Here is a 23,063-nt window from a genome sequence, read left to right as displayed (position 1 = left end):
TCTCTCCCTTCCACCCTCTCAGTTAATGACCCTGATTCTTATTTCACTGAGAAAATACTCTATCAGAATAGAACTTCCTCATTCTCCTGCCTTCACATCCATGGACCTACCTGCATCTCTGTCTGTTCTCCTATTACCATGGATAAACTGTCTCTGCTTCTTTCTAAATCCAAAATGCTCACTTGAGCCCTGTATCCCATTCCTTCCTGCCAACTCAAGATTTGCTTCTCCAGTCATCTCCTCACCCCCACAGATGTCTCCCTTGCCTGGATCGTATGCACACAAGCATACTGTAATAGGTCCCTCGATAAACTCTCCCATAACAGACCCTCTTTAACACTCTCTTTTCTAGCAGAACTCCTCCACTTTTCACCTCTCATTCTCTGGAGTCTATTTCTGTTAGCTTTCTTTCCTATTACTCTAGTAAAGGCATCCTTATCAAGGTCACCACAACCAACAAAATGCCAAGTATCAATTCTCAATCTTTACCTTACTTGACTTCTAAGCAACATTTGATTCGTCCTTCTTTGGAACACTTCCTTTGCTTGGAAATTATATCTATGATTTCTACTTGAAATCTCTGTGTATAATTTCTAATAAGCTTATCATACTCGACATGAAAACCCAGAAGTCTCATGCTCTCCTACCTCCTGCAAGATAACTCTTCCTCCTATTGACCCCAGTTCAGTAAATGACAGCATCTTTCACCCAGTGTCCACACCAAAAACCTAAGAATCATCTGTCTGTCATGATTCTATTTCTCTCCCATCTCACATACCTAGTCCATCAGTAAGGCCTAGAGGCTTTACCTACAAAAGAGATCTCGAATCCAACCATTTCTCAGCATCTATGCAATTATTTTTTTGGTCTAAGCTCCCACCAACTTCTCCCTGGAACACTGCAGCTGATCTTCTCTTATTCCTTCCCTGCAAAGCAGCCAATGTGATCTTTTTAAAAATGTAAATCAGACACTATCACTACCCTGCAAACCCACATATAGCTTCCCATTACATTGGAATAAAGTCCTACTTTTTCCCATGTCTTAGATGGCCTCTGTGATCTATCCCCCAGCCAAGTCTCCAACCCCATTCCCCTGCTCTCCCCCTTTCCTATTCTATAACAGTCACAACGGTTTTCTTGCTATTTCTTCAAAATGTCAACTTGTTCATACCTTGCACCGTTTCCCCCACCTGTAATGTTCTGCCTTCAGATGATGGCATGGCTTATCCCTCACATCATCTTGTTTTCCAACAATACCACCTCTTCAGAAAAACCTCCTTGATAAGTCTTAAATAGCTCTCCTGTAATCTTTACCCTACCTTATTTTTCTTCATATTTCTACTTCTACCTGACAGTATAGGATAGATATTGATCTGCTTATTGTCTGTCTCCCCTGCTGGCATAAGAAATCCATGAGAGCAATGACTTTTGCTTTTGTTTTCCTTACATTATTATCCAAGGCCTTAGGGGGTCCACGCACACTAGGTGCTTAATTAATATTAGTTGAATGAATGAATGAGGTTATGCAAGAAGGAAAGGGATTTGTACCATTTCCTTTTTATTTAGCTCAAATACTACCCCTCCCTACCCTTCTTGCAGCTCTTGGGAGCTCTGGGAGCATAGCTCTCATGTTAGCTCTTCTAGTATATCAAATCACCAGAACCGTCCAGCTCACCTTTCTAAAATGCAGCTGCAAAATGCCAAACAGACCACAAACAGTGTGACTCAGCAAGCAGAACATAGTCACAAAACAACACTGCAGGCAGACCTGGGAATAAAGCATATACCACCCACCAGGGCTCAAAATCCTTTCCCAGAAGCTTCTGAAGTAGATCAAAGATTATCTTGCCTTCCCAGATAATCAGAAGCACAGATGCGCATTCCCCGGATGTTGAGTTAGGAAACATATCTTATACATGTGTTTCAGAGCCAATATAGCCTTTCGTAATCAGGCACTATATTCCCAGGCACTGGGCTCCCTTTAGTCAGAGAGCAGTGCTGTCCACAAGGAGGTCAGCCAGTGTCCACAGCCCAGTCAGACCCAAACGCTCCTTCCTATAACATTTTGTAATGCCCCTTTACCACCCTGAAATGAAATGTATCCATAAAACTATCTAGTTAACATAATTCTTAAAGGATCAATATACAATAATATAAAGGAGGAATAGAAAGAAAATAATTTATAATAAAATAACACAGATTTCAATATAGAAATACTTGGGCACAGCCCAATGAAGTAGTAATAGCTCCAAATGAAAACCAATGCACGTGTGTTTTCATGGAGACATGAAAACTAAGCAGTATTGCTGCCAGTGACTTTATTTTCCCAGCAGGTGAGCAAATCCTGCTAAAGTTCCAAATTAAACAAAGTAATCTTTCCTCTATTTGCAAGGGAATTACACTTCTGGAAGACTCAGTATTTATTTAAAATATTGTATTCATATATAAAACAGAGTTAGGTTTCTAGATTGGGATCATTATAAACAGGGTTCTCTGCCACATAACATTTGAAGGATGTATGGGACATGGGTGGGACTGCCCGTATCGTGCAGGAGGACCGGTATCCCTAGGAAAACCAGAATCCTCCCCTAACACACACAAATACATAAACATGCATTTTAAAAATTCCCCCAAATGGAAGCTTTGCCCCTCCATGCCCCAGAACCACTATTCTGGGCCAATGCCAGGCTTCACCACCTGAGCCCAGAATGTTTAGTGGTCTTTGTGTTTGAATTGCTCCATTTTAATAGATTGCCAAGGTCTGGGGTAAAAAATGTGTCAGTCCGGGCTTCCCTGGTGGCGCAGTGGTTGGGAGTCCGCCTGCCGATGCAGGGGACGCAGGTTTGTGCCCCAGTCTGGGAGGATCCCACGTGCTGCGGAGCGGCTGGGCCTGTGGGCCATGGCCGCTGGGCCTGCGCGTCCAGAGCCTGTGCTCCACGGCGGGAGGGGTCATAGCAGTGAGAGGCCCGCGTACCGCAAAAAAAAAAAAAAAAAGTCAGTCAAACCATTACGGAGGAAAGTTGGTTCCTGCAGCCAGATGGCAAAGGAAGCCTGACTTCTCTGAGGAAAAATCTATGCGTGAGAAAGGAGGAGAAAAAGGGCGGAGAGGATGCAGCAAGAAAGTAGGGGAGCACATGTGTGTGTCCAGTCAACCCCAATAAGGATTATCTCTGTGGTAATAATCTGGGTTCTCCAGAGAAATAAAAGATAGATATATATGTAAAGAGATTATTATAAGCAATTGGCTCACATGATTGTGGAGCTGAGAAGTCCCCAAATCTATAGACCCAGGAGAGCTAAAGGTATAGTTTCAGTCTGAGTCAAAGTGAGAAGCTAGAAGATAGTCAAGCAGACAGAGTGACTCACCTCTCACTCAGCCTTTTTTATTTATTTAAATTTTTTCCCCTAACCAGTGTTAGGAAGATATTTTCTTTTTTAAAAAAATTAATTAATTAATTTTTGGCTACGTTGGGTCTCCATTGCTGAGCACGGACTTTCTCTAGTTGCAGCAAGCGGGGGCTACTCTTCGTTGCAGTGTGCGGGCTTCTCATTGCAGTGGCTTCTCTTGTTGTGGAGCACGGGCTCTAGGTGTGCAGGCTTCAGTAGTTGTGGCACGTGGGCTCAGTAGTTGTGTCTCGTGGGCTCTAGAGTGCAGGTTCAGTAGTTGTGTCTCCTGGGCTCTAGAGCACAGGCTCAGTAGTTGCGGCACGCAGGCTTAGTTGTCCGTGGCATGGGGGATCTTCCTGGACCAGGGATCAAACTCATGTCCCCTGCATTGGCAGGTGGATTCTTAACCACTAGCCACCAGGGAAGTCCCACTCAGCCTTTTCATTGTATTCAAGACTTCAGTGGATAGAATAATGCCCACTCATAGTGGAGAAGACAATCTGCTTTTTTTAGTTTACAAATTCAAATGGTAATCTCATTCAGAAACAGTCTCACAGAAACAACCAGAAATAGCGTTTAACCAAATATCTGGGCACCCCATGACCCAGTTAAGGTGACACATAAAACTGGCCATCACACTCTGGATCTCCATTTCTCATCCCTTTCCTCTGAGGATTTGGATCCAAACAGAAATCAGACAGAGCCTTACCCACACCAACTGATTTGTAAGAGGTATAGGGTGGGTGTTTTCTGGAGTGGCTGACTTAGAAATGGAAAAGAAAATTGAGAATCTTGTGACTTAGCCAGGCTGTGTTTTGAAACATTAGGTACCACCCTTCGCCTCATCTACCGCAAATCAGGAGTCACTATCTGGGCAAAGTGCTCCCTTTTCTGTCTTTTCCCATAGAGTCTCCAAAGGGATTTGCTGGGTTTTCTTTCACACTGTGTAGAATGAGAGGCTAAGGCCATGCTGAACAGTTCCCAGCCTTTCAGTAATCCCTACAGTGGTCAGATTGGAGCCTCCCTTTACAAATAGAGAAGCTCCAGCAAATTTACTCAATTTTAGCAATGCATCTGTGGGATGTAATGTATGTATGTGTAGATGTGTGTGTTTAAGTAAATATGACATTAACGTTAACACACACACAACTGTTCTAAGTATTTCTGAGAGATTCCAGGTGCTAAGGAAGCTCCTAGTTGAAGCTGCAATCAGGGCCAACACAGAGGGCCCCCTGGGCTGTGGGCTGCTATGGTGCTAACGGCTCTTTTCTCCCCAGCCTTCATCTGCTGTTGGAGTCCGTACTTCCTCTTCGATACCTTGGACAATTTCAGCCTCCTTCCAAACACTAAGGAGCGTTTCTATGCCTCTGTGATCATTCAGAACCTGCCGGCCTTGAATAACGCCATCAACCCCCTCATCTACTGTGTTTTCAGCAGCTCCATCTGCTTCCCCTGCGGGTAAGGGGCATTCCTGCCTGGGTCAGACATGGGGATGCCCACTGCAGTCACCTCCAACCTGTGTCTTCCTCATGCCAGAGCTCCCTGGCAGATTATAGATGAGACACTGGAGGGTCAAAAATGTTCCGCTAGTATGACAAATTCAAATCCAGCCTCATCCATGGCTCATGCTTTCTCCTATATTACATCACCTCTTATAGCAACCATCCTAATCAGGTCACATACAGAAGACCTTTTTTTTTAGTTCAAAGCTTCTCTACGTGAGTTGTCGCAATACAATGCCTTGGTGATAGCAGAACATGAAGCATTATTATCATTTTACAGATAAATTCAGGCTCACAAGGTTACATGACATTATTGAGATTATATGAATAATTAGTTGCAGAGCTGAAATTAGATCCCTCCCACATCTACTCAGTCTGCTGTTTTTCAGCTGTTTTTCAGCTGTTTTACTGCACAAGCTACAGGGAATAGGTGGAAAAATCCATAGGATATAGAACAGTAGAATGGTTTCAGGTTTGGGTTTGATGCCCTCCACTGGATCTCTCCTCCATCAATTGACAAGATCTTTCAAGTCCTCCTAGAATTATGGCTGGTAGCATTTCTCAATGATCCTAAAAATCTTTGATAAGTACTAGAATGGCTACCATCCCCTGCCTCCCCTTGCCTCTGGCCTCTCGCTCGTTGCCGCACTCCCCTCCCCTCCCCTTTCCTCTTGTCTCCGTGATAGAATCGTAGAATGGTTTCAGGCTTGGGTTTGATGCTGCCATTGCTGATTCACAGCTACACGTGACCTAGGGAAAGTTATTTAACTTCCATAAACCTCTGTTTCCTCACGTGTAAAAAGGGGCTAACAGCAGTGCCTACCTCTTAGCCAGTGATGTCTCTGTCCATTGGGCTCTGGTCCTGACCCGTAGGAAGGAGGGCTGTGAGTGGTGGGGAAGGAAGGTGAGGGTATTACATATAAAGTGCTTAGCATAATGTCTGATTCTTAATACAGTCTCCATAACTGTTAGCTCTTAACATCCCTACTTCCCTTTTCATCAGGTCAAATTATTTTTCCTCTGTGCTCTGTTCTTTCTCTAGGGAGCAAAGATCACGGGATTCCAGAATGACATGTCAGGAGAGAACTGAGAGGCATGAGATGCAGATTCTGTCCAAGCCAGAATTCATGTAGACCCTGAGGCAGTGGTATTGCTAGCCTGAGCCCCATCGGCTCTCCTGGGTCCCCATCAGCACCCTGGGCATGTGCACGAGGCCTGAGCCAACTTCTCCACCCTGCACTTTTCATCACTTGGGGGATGCACAAGGAAAACACCCTAATGAGTGTGTGTCACCTGCATTGGCAAGTTCTAGCCAATATGAAGTCACATACTATTCACACCAGCCAGGAAAGATGCCCCGTCTTTCCCCACCATTCCCAGCTGTCCGTCCCACTGGTCAGCACCAGAATCAATGGACAGAGACTTCACTGGCCCAGGGCCTAGGCTTGGGCAAGCAGAAGGGACTAAAGAAGCATGGTACATGTGTCTTACAATTACAGTTTAAGAAGTAAATAAAAGTCTTACCTGGGCCTAGATTTTCCTCCCATTTTTGGATTTAAGTTTCAGTAGTTGTAGCCAAAGAGATGTTTGTCTTGAAATGCCAACAAATTCACTTCCAGGCATTGAAGCTTTGCGTCTCCTCTGCAGATGGCCTTGGTTGACAGATGGATGTGTTGGCAGCAGTCAACCTCACAGTCTCATTGTATCAACAAATGATTTGTAGAAAGAACACAAATGCTGGCCCTCCAGAGCAAGGTTGAAATTGAGGGGTACTTTCTCTGGTAGGAAAAGAAATAGTACAAAAAGTCATGGGTCCCTGACCTCCAGGCTCTGCGAGTTGGGAACTGGGTCTCAACACATGGCTTTTCGGCTCTCTGAGGGCTCCTCCCTTTGCATTCTACATTTAGACCACTCTGGGCTCCATTCCTCATACCTCAGGGACACTTCTCTCTCTTTAGTTGGGAGCTGAATTCCTGTGGCTTTTCCAGGCATGATGTTGCTGTAAGATCTTTATCATTTTTGCATGTCGCACCCATTGTCTATCTAACACCTTGGCTGGGAAGCACTGGTGAGGCTTATTTTGACAAGTCCGGAGTTTGGTATATATAAGCATAATCCAAGTGAAATATGACTAAATGTTTTCTAGTCAACTTTTATCATCAGATTTTTCCATAAGTGGAAGTGGAATAATTTAATTTGATTATATATACATCCCCACCCACGGCTCTGGGATGCGCGTGAGCTCCTTATTTTTAGCCTCACATACATTCTTGACATTAAAATCTCCTTGGCAAAACCCTTCTTCCCAGAATTATTCTGAGCTTAAGCCTTTTTTTTTTTTTTTTTGGTCTACTGCTAGTGGAGTTATTAAAATCTGCAATATATTTTAATAGCACCCTATTCCTCATTATGGTGTCAACCCAAAGATTTCACATTTAAGGTCACAGTGGCATTTTTCCCATAAACTCTCTCTTTCCAATTCCATCTGACCTTAGGGAAAGTATTTCTTAGCCAGAAATCAGATTCTTCAGTCACCATCTCTCCAAATTATTTTCTGAATTTGAAGAGACTGAATAATCTAGTCGTACGTCTATAGAACAGTTTTGAAGGCTGCCTTCCTTTCTGTCCAATCAGTTAAAAGTGAGAAACCCTGGAAGCTTTGAGTGGTTGAGAAGTGCTTTTTGACATTTCACTTTAAATCAAGATGTGCCACAGAAGACCCACAGAATCATTGCTAAAATAACTGCCTGCATGGGAGCTTATTAACAGCAAAATCTGGCGGCTGTCCTCACTGGCAAAACGGGAGGCCTGGGTTCTTTTGACAGATGCTTTCAACCTCTGTCAAGCTCTGGTCTGCAAAAGACATTACAAGCCTACCTCACCCATCAATAGACCCTGAAAGTTAAGGAGAGAGTTGAGTGAGGGGCTTTGTGCTCCTTAAAAACTGTGAATGTGATTTTGTAGTTGTTGTGGTGCTGTGTCTCCCATTCCCAGTGAAGACTGGAGATCGGTAAGATGCTGGTACAGGCTGCTGCAGGGTAAAGCTGCCGTTAAAATGAAACTTGCTTCATATTGGGGTGGATTCTAGAATCTTCATTCTCATGTATTTTCTGAGCTTGAGGAAACATGATTTAAACACTGAGGAACACTGGTAATTGTTCCATAGTCTTATGACCTTGGACAAATTATTTAATGTCTCTGAGCATCAACTGTCTCATCTGTAGGATGGGAACAAAATAAGTCTGGAGCAGAGGGTCTTGTGGGTTCTTTAGAGGTACAGGTTCTGAGATTGTAAAGACTTAAATTACATCCAGAGAGTCAGAGCTTCTGGAATTTCTTCCCCAGGGGACCAATGACTGTATGACTCAAAGCTGAGTTATTTGCTCTTTAGAAGTTTTAACTTCCCCCTCTATCACCATGAAGTGAGAGAAACATCATTTCCTAATTGGGAAATACAGTTTGAGCTCTTGGAGAAAGTGAGCAGCTTAGTGTTGTGATGTCACCGCTTGTAGCCTTGGATGCCCAAGTTGGGGCAGAGAAGCCAGCAGGGTGCTATATAAAATAAAGGTGCTTACTTCCCACATCAAGATGTCAAAGAAATGGTTACATTATCTCATAGCTTTAGGCACAGGTGAAAATTTAGGATAACGAGAATAAGTGTGTTTAATATATTTAGCCATGCTAGAGAAAATGTGTCTCCGCTTTACTGAACTAAATTAAATATAAATGGTAAAAACTTCTCTACTTTCAGGGCTTGTGTTGAGCATAATTTAATGGAAGTTTAATTTTGCCAAGCAACATCTCCCACTTTTTCCCCCCAGAAACTGGTAATACCTTTTTAATGGCTTTAGTTTGTGATTATGATGAGAAAAAATGTATTCCTTCTCAACCAAACAAACATGCAGCTTAAATTTGCTTCCTCATTTCATTTGGACAAATCTGTACATCCATATACAGAAAGGACTTTGTCTCTTCCTTCTGCATCCACAGTGTCAAAAGGGACCACAAGCCTGGGTCTGCTGGGGAAACAAGAAAACAAAAATATTTTTGGCAGGAAATAAAGCAGTTCTGCTCTTCTAGGATCATCTTGGGTGAACTACAGGGCTACTGGCAACTACAGTTCTTTTATCATCATCTGAATATACCTCATTTTATATGCAGATCTACCAGTGTTTTCTGCAGCTTTTCGACTGTATTTGATTGAAAGGAGATGGTCCTGTTTAGGGGCCAACCTCCTCGCTTTTGGAAACCAGAAAAACACATGCTTCATTTCTCTGCAGTTGCATTTTAAGAATGCATTATCCTCAACAGGGCTGGTTTGGTTAACATTTTTAAAGTGCAATTCCACGCGTATAGAATGTTAAGGTGGATGGAGGCTTGGGTCATGTAGTCTCATGGTTTTCAGTCTGCTCAGGGACCCCCTGGGAAGTCCCAGAGAGGTGACTCAGTATTCATATTTGTACACACAAAAATAGTATATGTGTAAGTCTAGAAGAAACTAAAGATAGTTAAATTGCTTAAAATCCTTGAGTTACCTGGAATGAGGGTAGAATATAGATTACCATTAGACATTGATACACCGAGAATGCATGTTTTAATTTCAAGAATCCATGTTGTAATCACTAAAATAATAGAAATAAAGTATATAACTTCGAAACTAAAAGAGAAGAAAAACTAATGATAAAATCACTCTACCAGTCCAAAAGAAGGCAAGAAAAAAGATATAGGAACATGAACAGCTGGGACAAATAGAAAGCACATAGGAAAATGGTGGATTTTCTTTTGTCCAAATATATCAGTAACTGTAATAATGTAAGCAGATTAAATGCTCCAGTTAATAATCAAAGATCATCAGACTAGACTTTTGTTTGCAAAAGACATGCCTAAAACACAATGACACAGAAAATTTGGAAGTAAAAGAGTGGACAAAGGCATTCTATGGAAACAGTACTAAAAGAAAGCGGGTGAGACTATATTAATAAAACCTAAATAAACTTTAAGGCAAAAAGCACTAGTAGAGTTAAACAGGGACATTTCAAGTGATAAATGTTTTAGTTCAATAAGATGATATAATAATTCTGAATTTCTATGCATTTACAATATGGCCTCAAAGTATGTATTCCAAAAAGTCAGAACTACAAAACAAATAGATAAATCCACAGCCATAGTGGGGAATTTTATCACTCTTAATTCTAGTAATTGAAGCAGGCAAAAATAAGGAATGATCTGCATAACTGGAACAACATGAGTAACACAGGTAGGTCACTTTATCCTACCACCCCAGAGTAAACAGTCTTTTCAAGCACATGTGAAGCAGTTATAAAAGTTGACCATACGCCAGGCCATAAAACAGGCTTCAAAACTTTCAAAAGATTGAGGAGGCTTCCCTGGTGGCACAGAGGTTAAGAATCCGCCTGCCAATGCAGGGAACGCAGGTTCAAGCCCTAGTCTGGGAAGATCCCACATGTCGCGGGGCAACTAAGCCCGTGCGCCACAACTACTTAGCCTGCGCTCAAGAGCCCATGCTCTGCAACAGGAGAAGCCACAGCAATGAGAAGCCCATGCACCACGACGAAGAGTAACCCCCGCTCGCCACAATTAGAGAAAGCCCACGTGCAGCAACAAAATCCCAATGCAGCCAAAAATTAAAAAAAATTAAAAAATAAAAAGCTTTCAAAAGATTGAGCTCATATAGTCTGGTTTCTCTGATCACAATGCAGTTATGCTAGAACTCAAGAGCAAGAGTATAACTAGAAAATTACCAAATGTTTGGAAATTAGGAAATATGTTTCTTAATAACTTATGGTCAAAGAAGAAAATACATGAAAGTAGAAAATAATTGTACTGAATGATAATGAAATTATATCAAATGTGCGGGATACAAACTAACACTAGAAAGAAGAATTTTTCTTCTTTTCCTTTAAGTCAATGAATAAATCATCTATCTTACGAACGTAGGAAAATTCACCAAAATAGACCCAGAGGAAATATAAGGAAGAAAATAATAAGAGGAGTAAAATTAATGAAATAGAAAACAAACATATGGGAATTCCCTGGTGATCCAATGGTTAGGACTCCGAGCTTTCACTGCCAAGGGTGCGGGTTCAATCCCTGGTCTGGGAACTAAGACCCGGCATGCTGTGCATAGCATGGCAAAAAAAGAAAAAGAAAACAAACATATAATTTTAAAAGCTCAAAAGATAAAATTCTGTTTTTTGAAAAAATAATAAAATTATAAACCTCTTGTGAGACTGGCAAAGGAGAAAAAAAGAGGGAAGGCACAAATAAGCAGTATCATTTATTTTAAGGATATCACTGTAGGTCCTAAGGTCAATAAAGAGATAATAAAAAGATATTATGATCAAGCTTATACTAAAACAAACTGAAAATATCAATGAACAGGACAACTTGCTATAACTGACAGAAGAAGAAACAGAAAATATGAGTAGTAAGTATCATAACTACTAAAGAAAGAATATGGCTTCATTGGTGAGTTCTACCACCACTGAAGTACAAAGCAACTCCAATTTTATACAGTCTTCAGGAGGCTACAAAAAGGGTGACTTTTAAAATATTTATGAGACTAAAAAAGCCTTAATGCCAAAACCCTACAAAGATATTACCAAAAGGAAAATTACAAGTGAACTTCTGTCATGAAAATTAAAAGTTCCAAATAAAATGTTAGCAAACCAAATCCAGCAAAATATAAAAAGACTAAAGCGTGTGGCCAAGTTGTATTCATTCCAGGAATGCAAAGCTGGCTTAATATTAGAAAAGCACTTAAATAACTCATTACACTAATAGATTACAAGATTAAAAAAAAATCAGTGTAATAGATACAGGAAAATGTTTGATAAAATTACTGGGCATTTAGGCATGATAAAAGATTTTCAAAAACTTGAGATAAAAAGAAATTCCTAACTCTAAAGGCTATTACCAAAAAACCTAATGATAAAACTTTGAGGTGGTCCCTTTGAAATAAAGAATGGATGAGTAAAGAATGCCAGCATCATCACTTTTATTCAATATCATATTGAGATCCTAGCCAATACAGTGGAGCAAGCAAAAAAAAGAAGAAGAAAGGTGTAAGAACTGGTAATGAATAATAAAAATCAGTATTATTGATATAAATGTATAGTAGAATATCAAAAATAATATACAATTATTAGAATTATTAATTCTATTATAATTCTAAATGAGATAAATTATTAGAAGTAATCATGAGGTTTAGTAAGGTTGCAGAATACAAAATCAATATACAAAAACCTACATCATTTCCACACGACAGCAACAAATAAAATTTATTTTTTTAAATTATTATTTACAATCCTTAAAAGATGAAGTTCATAAATGGTATATAAATCTCTATGGAGAAATCATAATACTATTAAGAGGTATTAAAGAAGAACTAATTAAATGTAGAAATAAATACATCATGATTATTATTTGGAGGACTGAATATCATAAAATCATCCATTCTTCTCCAATCAATCCATAAAATTAATACAATGACAATCAAAGCTCCAGCAGGAATTTTATAGAACTTTATAAGGTGCCACTAAAAATTTATATATAAAAGCAGAGGGCCAAAATTAGCCAAGATACTCTTGACTAAGAAGAAAACAATGGGAATGTTTGATTGACCACATACCAAAACTTATCACAAAGCCATAATAATAAAAGTTGTGGTATTGTGTCAGAGTAGACAAATTAACAAACGCAACAGAAAAAAGAGTCCAGAAAAAGATGTCCACATATAGGAAAACTTGACTTATTTCACAGATAGCATTGCAGAGGAATGGGAAAAGGGTGCTCCTTTCAATACATGATGTGAGGACAATTGTGCATTTACATGGGAAAAATTGAAAATGAAAGCCTGGTGGATTATATGCAAAAGTGGTTCCAGGTGGATTCTGGATCTAACTGCATGAGACAAAATGCCTTGAAGAAACAATGTAGGAGAATATCTTTAAGATTTCTGAATAGGGAAAGAGCTCTTTAAACAAAACAAAAAAACTGCTGCTCTAAAAGGAAAAGACTGATAAATTTGACTACCTAAAATTAGAAACTCTGTTCACCAAAAGACATCATAAAAAGGGTGAAAAGGCAAGCTACAGAATGAGAAATGATATTTGCAAATGACCAAGATGTAGTATTTAGAATATATAAAAACTCATACAAATCAGTAAGAAAAGACAATAGAAGGCAGATAGAAAAATGGGCAAGGCTTGACTTCAGAAAAGAGATTTTCCAAATGGCCAATAAACACATGAAAATGGATGTTAAATCTCATTAAAAGTCAGGGAAAAGTAAATTAAACCACAATGAAATACTAAATGCACCCACCAGATTGACAAAAATTAAAAAACTTTGACAATATTAAGTGTTGGTGAGGATGTGAAGTATCAGAAATTCTCGTTCTGTTCTTGTGGGTAAATAATTAGTACAACCATTCTAGCCTTTAACTAATAAAAATTAAGGATGCATGTACCCTGTAGCCTTGAAATTCCATTCCTGAGTACAGATACTACAGAAGAGTATAATTATGTGTGCCTTGATATCTGTGAAAGAATATTCATAATAGCATTGATTTTAAGAACCCCAACTGGAGGAAAACAAATGCCCACCAGTACAACAGATAGATTGTGGTATATTTCATACAATAGACTACTTTGCAGCAGCAGAAATGACCAAAACTCCCACGACAGCTGCCTGCCACAACATGAAAAATTCTTTAAAAACATAATATAAAAGTAAAGAAGATAGATACCAAAAGTTACTATATGATTTCATTTATGTAAAATTCAAAAACAGCCAAATTATACTATTGTATTTGGGGATGCACCCACGGACATTAAAATTCTAAAGCGAAGCAAGGAAACTACTTTTTATAAAAGCCAAGATTGGGGCACCTTTGTGGGGAGGGAAGAGCTGTGCTTAGGAGGGAGCCTGCAGAAAAGAGGCTGGCAGGGTTCTACTTCTTGCTCTGGGTGTTCACTTTCTAATTACTCATTAAGTGATATGTTTAAGTTTTGTGCACTTTTATGAGTGTGTGTTACATTGCACAATAAAAAGAGTTTCTAAGACTTTATTTTTTAAAAGCCTTTTAGGACCATTATTCTGGAAGCTGTGCAGAGAAGGGAGCCAGACTGGAAACAGAGAGGTGATCAATTGGGTCTCAGTTACATACAAGAAACAGCAGAGATGAGACGGTTGAAAGATCCTTCTGGGTTCCTTCTCTGCATCCGAGCCAGCATGTATCATTAGCATCCAGTAGTAGGAATATTTGATGCCAACATTTTTCAGAATCTGCAGAAAATATATCTTGGCTCCTCCACAGAGCCTTGGGTGTCAGTTCAGCAGAAATCAATAACTAGCTTCTGTTCTCTTGTTGCCTATTCAGGGGTCCTTGAGTCCTGAAGATTTTACTCCTAGCCTCCCATGTACTTACAAAGAGTCTCCTCCTCCTGTTTCCATCCATTCTGCCCTTTCTCCTCCCTCATGTATAGCAGACAGATAATACACGTGCTACGTTACTCCCAGATCACAGCTGAATCAGCATTCCTCCAGATAGGGTTTCATGTAAATAGGGAACATTTGAGGTGGTGTTACCTATCCCCAAAGAACTAATTGCTAAAAAGTAGGTACTTTGGGCCTGCAGGAGGGGGCTAGAAGAAATATTTGGGGCCAAAATCATGTAATTCATCTCTATAATGATTTGACAGGGTTTAAGAAGGCTGATCAAATGGTCCCAAATCTGGCTGCATCACAGAATCACCCAAGGGGTTAGAAAAAATGTACAGATTTTGAGATCCCCAACCGCATTCTGAATCACTGGTTTCTGGGTAGAGCCTGGAAATCTGTATGTACAGCAAGCAACTCAGATGATTCTGGTGCAGGGGGCTCTGGTGCAGCTCTTCAATGGGCCAGTACTGAGGAGCCAGCACTCAAAAGCATGCCGGGTCATTAGAGCCCACGTTCCTCATGGCCAGGAAATGTGTGGGCCACCTTTGCTTACCTCCGTCCAGTTGCCCTGGGTCCAACCTGAGGACAAATGTTCCTCTAAGAGCCCAACTTGATCACCTTGCAACTCTCCAGATATCTGTTAGGTAAACCCAGGACAACTCTAATTTCTTCCCTCCACTCTGAACTAAATGCTGTTCCGCCCCCACTCAAGAAGACAGACCTTAGTATAAAGTAGTTCTGCATGCAGGTAGATACCCAAAAGAAAGTCAGGTGGGGAAGTATGGCCACAAGTTTATGTGATGTCTGGGAACAAAGAAGGATGCCTCTGAAGGGATGTTTTGGGGGCCATAACAACATGCAAATGGGGTATCACATTGAAGCCCTTGAGAGCAGCCTTTCTTAACTTTTTGATCTCAGGACCCCTTTATGCTTGTTTATGTGGATTATACCCATAGATATTTACTGCATTAAAAATTAAAAGTGAGAAAGGGCTTCCCTGGTGGTGAAGTGGTTGAGAGTCTGCCTGCCGATGCAGGGGACGCGGGTTCGGGCCCCGGTCAGGGAAGATCCCACATGCCGCGGAGCGGCCGGGCCCGTGAGCCATGGCCGCTGAGCCTGCGCGACCGGAGCCTGTGCTCCGCAACGGAAGAGACCACAACAGTGAGAGCCCCACGTACCGCAAAAAAAAAAAAAAAAAAAATTAAAAGTGAGAAAATGTTTAATATTTACTTATGAATTAATTTATAAATAACAATAATAAACTCATTACATATTAACATAAGTATCTCCTATATGGAAAGTAACTGTATTTCCCCCTTCAAAAAAAAATTTAGCGAGAAGAGTGACTTGTTTTAACTTTTTGCAAATCTCTTTAAGTTTGGCTTGATAGAAGACAGCTGGATTTTCAGATCTTCTGCATTCAATCTGTGGCAATATGTTGTTTTGATAGAAATATATAAAGAAAATCAGGCTTCACACAAATATGTAGTTAGGGAAAAAAGGAGTATTTTAATCTGCTTCTGCACTCAATCTGTTGTGCTAGTCCATGCCATGTAACCTCTGGAAAATTCCACTGTACACATGAGAGAATGAAAATGAAAAAGGCAAAAACATTCTAGTGCTACTATGAAAATAGTTTTAATCTCACAGACCCTCCCTGAAAGGTTCTCTCCACCCACCAGGATCAGGACCACACTTTGAGGACTGCTGCCTTAAAGAAAAACAGTGTGTGCATTTGTTTGCCAATAGCAATAGCTATTGCTTTGATACTGCTGTCTTGGCTGCACAACTGAGGCAGGGTGAGGTGGATAGGCTAATGGACCACATGCCTCTGTTTGCAAAGCTGGGTAAAGCACTAATTATAGGCAATTATGATTGAGGCTTTGGTCCAAGACGACACCTCAACAGGTAAACCTAGTGAATAAACCTGTCTCTGCTGGGAGCCACAGCCCATAGTCCTACTCAAACAAGATACCCAGGGCATGTCCAGGCCTGGGGACAAGTGGTACTTGGACTGAGAAACAGACTGGCCAGTATTCAAAACACCTCAAAAGCTGTGGTGTTTACAGGGTTCTGAGTGTGGGCAGACAAATGGCTCTCCTCATTTGCTCAATGCACTTGCTAGGTGAGCCTACCCAGACCACATTCTTTAATACTGCAGCTGCCAACCCCGCAATCCTGATCTCTCACGCCGTTCTGTGTTTTTCTTTGCACCAGCACTTATCACCTCCCAATACACTATATAATGTACTTATTGATTATGTTTATTGCTTATTGCCTGCATCTCCCATGAGACAAGTATCTTCGTCTATCTTGTTCACTGCTATATCCTCAGGACCAGAACAGTGCCTGGGATAGAGTAGGTGTCAATAAATATTAGTGAACTAGTAAGATTTACAGAAGAAGGGGCAGAGAAGAACATCACCAGCCTGCAAGCAGCTTGCACCCAAGAGAGGAGGAGGGCTGAGCTGAGCATGCCCAGTTTATTCTCTCCAAATTCCTGACGCAGATTAGACCATTCCTTCCCCTTTGGGTGACTGAAGAGCAAATAAAAGTTGAAAATGTGGCATCTCCACATGAAAGGAAACATCAGAAATGGACAAGCATCACCTACCATCGACTTTCAATTGTTTGTTCTCAATCCCTTTGTGCTTTAACTATTTAGCCTATGGTCAACCAGGGGTGTGGTGATCCTCAGATGAGGAGACCAGAAGTTCTATCAAGACCTTTCTACTCCTCTTTCATCAGACACTCCCCCAATGCCATCCACAGCATCTGGGCCCTTTATGTCCCTACTGTTTCTCAGCTCCAAGCCCACCCTCCACTCCACTTTTGATGCTGAAGGTGGGGCGGGGACTCTGCAAACCACATTTCCCAATTCCTTTGACAGTTGTTTCTTGTTAGGTAGGATCCGCCAAAGGGAGATGGGCAGGATATTGTAAAAAAAGAACACATCTTGGAGAGTATGGGGGGCTCATTTCCTGTCTTCCAATCATCAGCTTCATCATCTCCTCAGAGTTACTAGCAGGATTCAGACCACACTTCTCCTCGGGTGCATAGAGCTTGCCCCAGGAATCCCAGCATCTGCCCTGGGGGCCCTCCTCTGAACTCATAGAGTAACTCCACGTCTCTCCTTTTGTTCCCCCAGTCTGAGGGATGGTAGCTGCTTTCTGCAGTTATTAATCTCTATGTTACCATTCTTCTTTGCTATTTAAGCTCTCCAGCACCTGTGTACCCAATTCCCTGCACTGAGACCCTTCTATTTGAAATATCTACCATGGTTCCTCTTTCCCTTGGATGGCCCCTGACTGGTACAGCTCCTTTGTGGATCCTCCTGGGACCACTGGTGGACAAGTTAGAATTGATCCCCAGAGGATTCCTACATGAGTCAGAAAATCTCCATTAATTAAATCTCTACATTGCTGGAAATTGATTCCCTATTCCATTTCTCTTTCCTAATGATGTCCCTCCACATTGTCCAATATAGCTAGAGTGACTGTACAGCCCAGTTCAATCCAAACAGTATAGGTTTATGCCTGTTGTCCCAGCATAATTATTAATAGAGCCTCCTTTCTCTCTCAAAACTATCCTAGTTTGGGTGATAAATTATATCGTCACTCTAATATAGATCATTATATGTTCTACAAAGAAATTAAATGACGGTAAGATACTCCAGCAATAAAATACCAATTACAAGATGTTCCAAGTTTGAACATCAACCCCTTCTCACCACGAATTTTCTGGGAAGAAATTAAATTTCAATGATTAAAGCCAATGATTAAGTTAAAGTTCAAAGATATTAAAGTCCAAAGGATTTAAGGTCTCAAATCATATTCTCTTCCCCTTGTGATTTAAGGTTCGAGGAAAATTAGAGTCCAATTCTCTCCCAATTTGTTATTCAACTCCTATGTTATATTCCTCAATGTTCCAAGGACCTGCACCAAATGTTGGAGTTAAGGGGTCCAAAAATAGCCTCTCTCTTCCCATGAGAGCTTTGAACAGATTATAAAATAAAACAAAGGATGACAGAAGGGAAATTAAAACAACACCCTTATGTGCTCCCTTTTAGCATGATCCATAAAAACTTCCCATGAGTATTTCTCATGCTCTCTCCAACCCCATCTGCAAGCTGAATGGAAAGAGCTCTGAGGACTTAGAAAAGGGTGAAGCTAAGAAATTTCCAGAAGTTGTTTCTTGCAGCACTTAGGTCACCCTGCCTGATATACCCACCAGGTTCCTGGAAGCACTGACCCAGGACAGGTATTCCTACAGCAGGGAGTTAGCTGCGCAGGGGAGACTTAAAGGAGCAGAAGAAAACTTCTGTACCCTGTGGACAGCCCAAGCCCAGGAGAAAGAGAGTGGAGCTGAGGTGAGCATGCTCAGCATCATCTTCCCATTCAAGCCAGTCAGATTCAACTCCACCGGGTAGGACTGAGGGATCCTCTTTCCAGAGACTAAGGTGATCACACCTTCCCAGGGAAGGATCTATCTCCCCACCTTTTTGTGCACCCCCTGTTTTGACCTCCAACAATCTTTCCTTTGCTCCCCACCCAGATTCAATTAGCTCTTTCTCAAGACACACCCCCTCCTAACTTCCTTAGGTATAAAATAGAGGAGAACTACATTTGCTTCTCTCTTGTGACTAGCCCACGGCAAGCCAGCCAAATAGTCCTCGCTGGACAAAGTTGGGTGAACATTCAAACAACCCTTCTTGACCTGCCTCTCTACCTGCTCCCAATTTCAGAGTCCACAAAGGGTCATTCTTAGTAGACATAACAGGAGATCCTTAGCACATTCTTTTATTGTTTTTCTTTAAAGAATAGCGGCATTTTCTTACAAATCACCAGGCTTTTTCTGAGGGAAACTTGTGCCCTCAGCAATTCCCTGCCTCAGAGTCCACCTGCCCTGGAGACCACCTTCCTTTGCTTGAAATGGAGAGAGAAAAGCTCAGATCCTCACCATAGCAGGAATAATGCTGGCCTGGGCTCCCTTTAGTGTGCCTACCAGTCTTTTCTGAAGGACACTGTCCTGCATAGCCTTTAATACTCAGGCCAACGTTTGGTCCCATGTGGCCTAGCACCTCATGGCCAAAGCGGATTAGACCAAGGTAGACCCCCAATCCATGGGGGCTCATCCACAGACTGGTCAGCATACTATGGACAAGAGACTGAGTCATTTAGTGGGAACTGAAACCCAAATTTCATATGATTCAAATGGGAGAGGTCACAATGGACACTTTCAAGCCCATAAGACAGCAGGACCCATGAGTAAGCAGAGGAAGTTGACTGATAGAGAAAGGACAATGGGGTAGTTGTACAGAGAAATGCAAATGGAGAGAGGAGGGGGGAGAGAGTCCCGAGAGAAAGAAAGAGAGAGAGAGGACACAGTTTGGAGGAACCTATCCATGGCGTTATCTTCGATCCTAACAGTTGTTCAGTTCCTTCTACATCTGTCCTTATAATAACCCTCTTTTTCCTTGACTAACTTGAGTGCATTACTGTGCCTTGTCTGACTAGAACAATTCATTTCCATAAATGTTTCCAGACTGTGATGAGGGATCCCCTAGAAGACCATGAACATGTGGGCTTCTTCCTACCTACCTGTCAGGTGGCTTGAGCAACTAGCTTTGGGAAGAAGTTGTGAATAAATAATAGAGAGTTTGGCAAGATCGGCACTTTGGGAAGAAAGGAGAATAAGTAGGTGAATCTTTGCTTTCTTCTTTAGGTTATTATGAGGCTCAGAGTTTAGGGTAAAGGAGAAGACATCACAGCAAGAAGAATTCTCCAGGCCACATGGGGAAATAAAGGAGGTTTCTTCAAGGACATCGTGGTGCTGGACATTGTGCGTGTGCATAGTCTCACATTCAATAAGGGAGTTCAGATATGAAAAGGAGGCACTTTGAAATCTGTGGAATGAATAAACTAATGAGGCACGTCTACCCCAGATGGAGAAAGCCCGTCAGTTTTATTAAAAGTTTCCAATCTTGGGACTTCCCTGGTGGTCCAATGGTTAATACTCTGCGCTTCCATTGCAGGGGGTGCTGATTCGATCCCTGGCCGGGGAACTAAGATCCCTCATGCCGTGTGGTGCTGCCAAAAAAAAAAAAAAAAAATCCCAATCTTTAAAATTTATAACATGGGAAGCTATAATATATTGAATTATCTCAATCTTCTGCCCCCCAAATAAAGAAGTTAGTGAGGCCATCAAATGAGATGAATTTGACTGAGTTCAAACTAGCCAAGTAGCCAAATAATCTGGTGTACATTAGAATACTATTATATAAACCTCTGGTGAGTTTCCTTTATTAAAGAGCAAGAAGTCAGCAGGAGAAAGGCAGCTTTCAGGGGGTATGCAGAAGTAAAAGCGAGCTGGAGTCAGGAACCCCTCATCATCCTCCACCGGAAAGCTAGGGAGAGATGAGGCGGCAGTACCCCTCGGCACCTCCCCTCAGCATCCTCCAGCCAGCACCTCCCAGCACTCCCTTATGCCTGCCTGGCTCACCCATCTCTGAGTAGCTCTGGCCTAGCTGGGGAGAACACGGAGACTGGGAATTGCAGCATCCCTGACCAATGAGAGTTGAAGGTCCCTCAGCAGAGAGTAATCCCCCAAGTCAAAGGAAGGGATGAGATTTGAACATAGACCTGCACTAGACACCCAGCGCCAACCCTAGCAGGGCCCACCTCTGGGACACAGCAGCACCTGTGCTTGCCTAGGAGAGGGGTGGTGGTGAGCCTGCTCTTGGCATGAGAGAGAGTGAACTCCCACTAAAGGGAAGAGCTGGGTGCCCAGCATGGCCCAGTAACACAGGCCTGGTTCTTCAGAGGAGAGCAACTTGGGAGTCCTGTGGTATCTGTCAATGTGTTTGCCACCTTAGCAACTCCAGTTTAAACCCATCAGGGCTGCTTTGTCCCCCCCTGTCAAAATAGAATACAGATGGGGAAAGAGGCACTGCCAGTCCTCACATTGCCAAAGGCCTGGGTGGGGATGGTCAGAAAGACGAGGGGCCCCGGCTGCAACACCAAGCCTGTTTGAAGGAAGTAGCAGCTCCAGGTGGAGTTGAGACAAACCTCTCATGAGGAATTGGAAAGACCTCACAGGAAAGCTCACTGTGCGTAGCATTTCGGGCCAGGGTTCTGAGGAAGCGAGTCCCATAATGACCACGGAAAGAAGACTGTCCACCTTGCCACCCTCCAAGACAGGGCTGACCCAGGACCCAGTATGATAGCAGACAGAACTGTTTCTGAATAACACTCTCTGGAAACTGCGAGGAAGGAATTGTCCTCATTGCCAGGTGAGGGCAAGAATCAGTGAAACAGGGATTGGACAGTAAAACAATTCAAGTGAAACAATAAAACAGTTCAAGGGGAGAAATCACAGGCCTAGTCATTCAGAGTGCTTGAAAGTGATTATTCTAAAATGCAAATTTGGTGACATCAGATCCTGTTCAAAATCGCTGCCTTTTCTCCATTCCCACACGCCCCGCCTTAGCTCAGACCATAATTAACTACCACTAGGATAATTGCCATAGTCTTCTAACTACCACCAGACTTGCCTCGCACCCTCCCCACACACTGACTGCTTTTGGGAATCACAACTTGAACCTTTCTTAGAGGGTGAAACCGGCAGGGCTCGGGGGGGTGGTGTGTATTAGTTGAGAGGCAACAGAAAGCGACATCTTTCTGAACTAGAACTCATGATTTTTGTGCCAAGTATGCTAGATACTTTCTCATGCTCTATTTCATTTAATTTCATTGTCACATCCCCTCAAGAGGCACATGTCAGTATCTGCACTTTAGAGATGAGGAAAATGAGACTCAAAAAGGGCACGCAAAATGTCCAAGCCACATAGCCCTAAGGGGTATGGGGTTTGAACTCGGGCTTCCTGATATCCTGTCTCATGGTGTGAACCAGTGGTGACATTTCCCTGCCCTCATCTGCCCTCTTCTTTCTCTCTCCTCAAAGCCCCAGGACAACATATATTGGTCTGGCTCCCAACATCTCTTCCTTGATCTGCTGTGGTCTATGACCTAACCAACCCTGTCACCTTCTTCTGTCCACATGTCCTTTGCCCCTTCATCTCCCCCTCCCCACTCCCCCTCCCAAGACTCCATCAGAGTTTGCTGTAGCTTCACCCCCATTTTCTGGAGAAGAGCTGAATAGATCTCAGCATGTCCAAGGCCTACAGTATTTCTGAGGAAGGTGGTAGGGCCCAGGCTGCGGCTATGTGAACAAAGGCTGTTACAATAATGCTTTCAGGGCTGGACTAAGTGTGGTGTGCACACAATGCCTCGCATTTTGTCTCTTAATCATCCCCTCGCCTATCTGGCTGGTTCCTGACATTGAAATCCTGTAACATCCAGTGAAAAGAGAGCCATTGTTTCTTTCCAAAACAGAATCTGGCCTGTCATTCCAAATACAGATAGGAGCCTCGCCTTTTTAGTCAGTATCTGCAGTGCCACTGTCCCTGCTGGCCCTTACTCTCCCCTAACAATAGCAGCCAGGTGTCACTGAGGGCATGAGCCAGCACAGCTGGAGGCCTCCAGGAAGTGCTGGGGCTTGACACCCTCTTGGAGAATGGCTTCATTCCTCACCTTAAACTTGGGGATCTCCAGGCCAATCCAGTGATGGAGCTGCAGGTCCGGGTGCCCTTACTGGGCCTCTCAGTGGCTTGCCTGAACTTGCAGCCTCTGATCTCACCCCTCAAATCAG

General features: G+C 42.3%; 1 protein-coding gene across 1 annotated transcript in view; it reads left to right on the top strand.

Moving 5' to 3' along the window:
• Positions 1-5,979, top strand: part of NPSR1 (neuropeptide S receptor 1) — a 145,196-nt gene extending 139,217 nt beyond the window's left edge. The window contains 3 exon segments of the mRNA XM_060156171.1: positions 4,665-4,843; positions 5,692-5,793; positions 5,932-5,979. Of these exon segments, the coding sequence (XP_060012154.1) occupies positions 4,665-4,843; positions 5,692-5,793; positions 5,932-5,979 (329 nt within the window).
• Positions 5,980-23,063: the final 17,084 nt, after the last annotated feature.

Source organism: Lagenorhynchus albirostris, chromosome 8 (assembly GCF_949774975.1).
Source record: "Lagenorhynchus albirostris chromosome 8, mLagAlb1.1, whole genome shotgun sequence".
In the NCBI taxonomy this organism is placed as follows: Eukaryota; Metazoa; Chordata; class Mammalia; order Artiodactyla; family Delphinidae; genus Lagenorhynchus; species Lagenorhynchus albirostris.
This window is presented reverse-complemented; position numbering and strand designations above follow the sequence as displayed.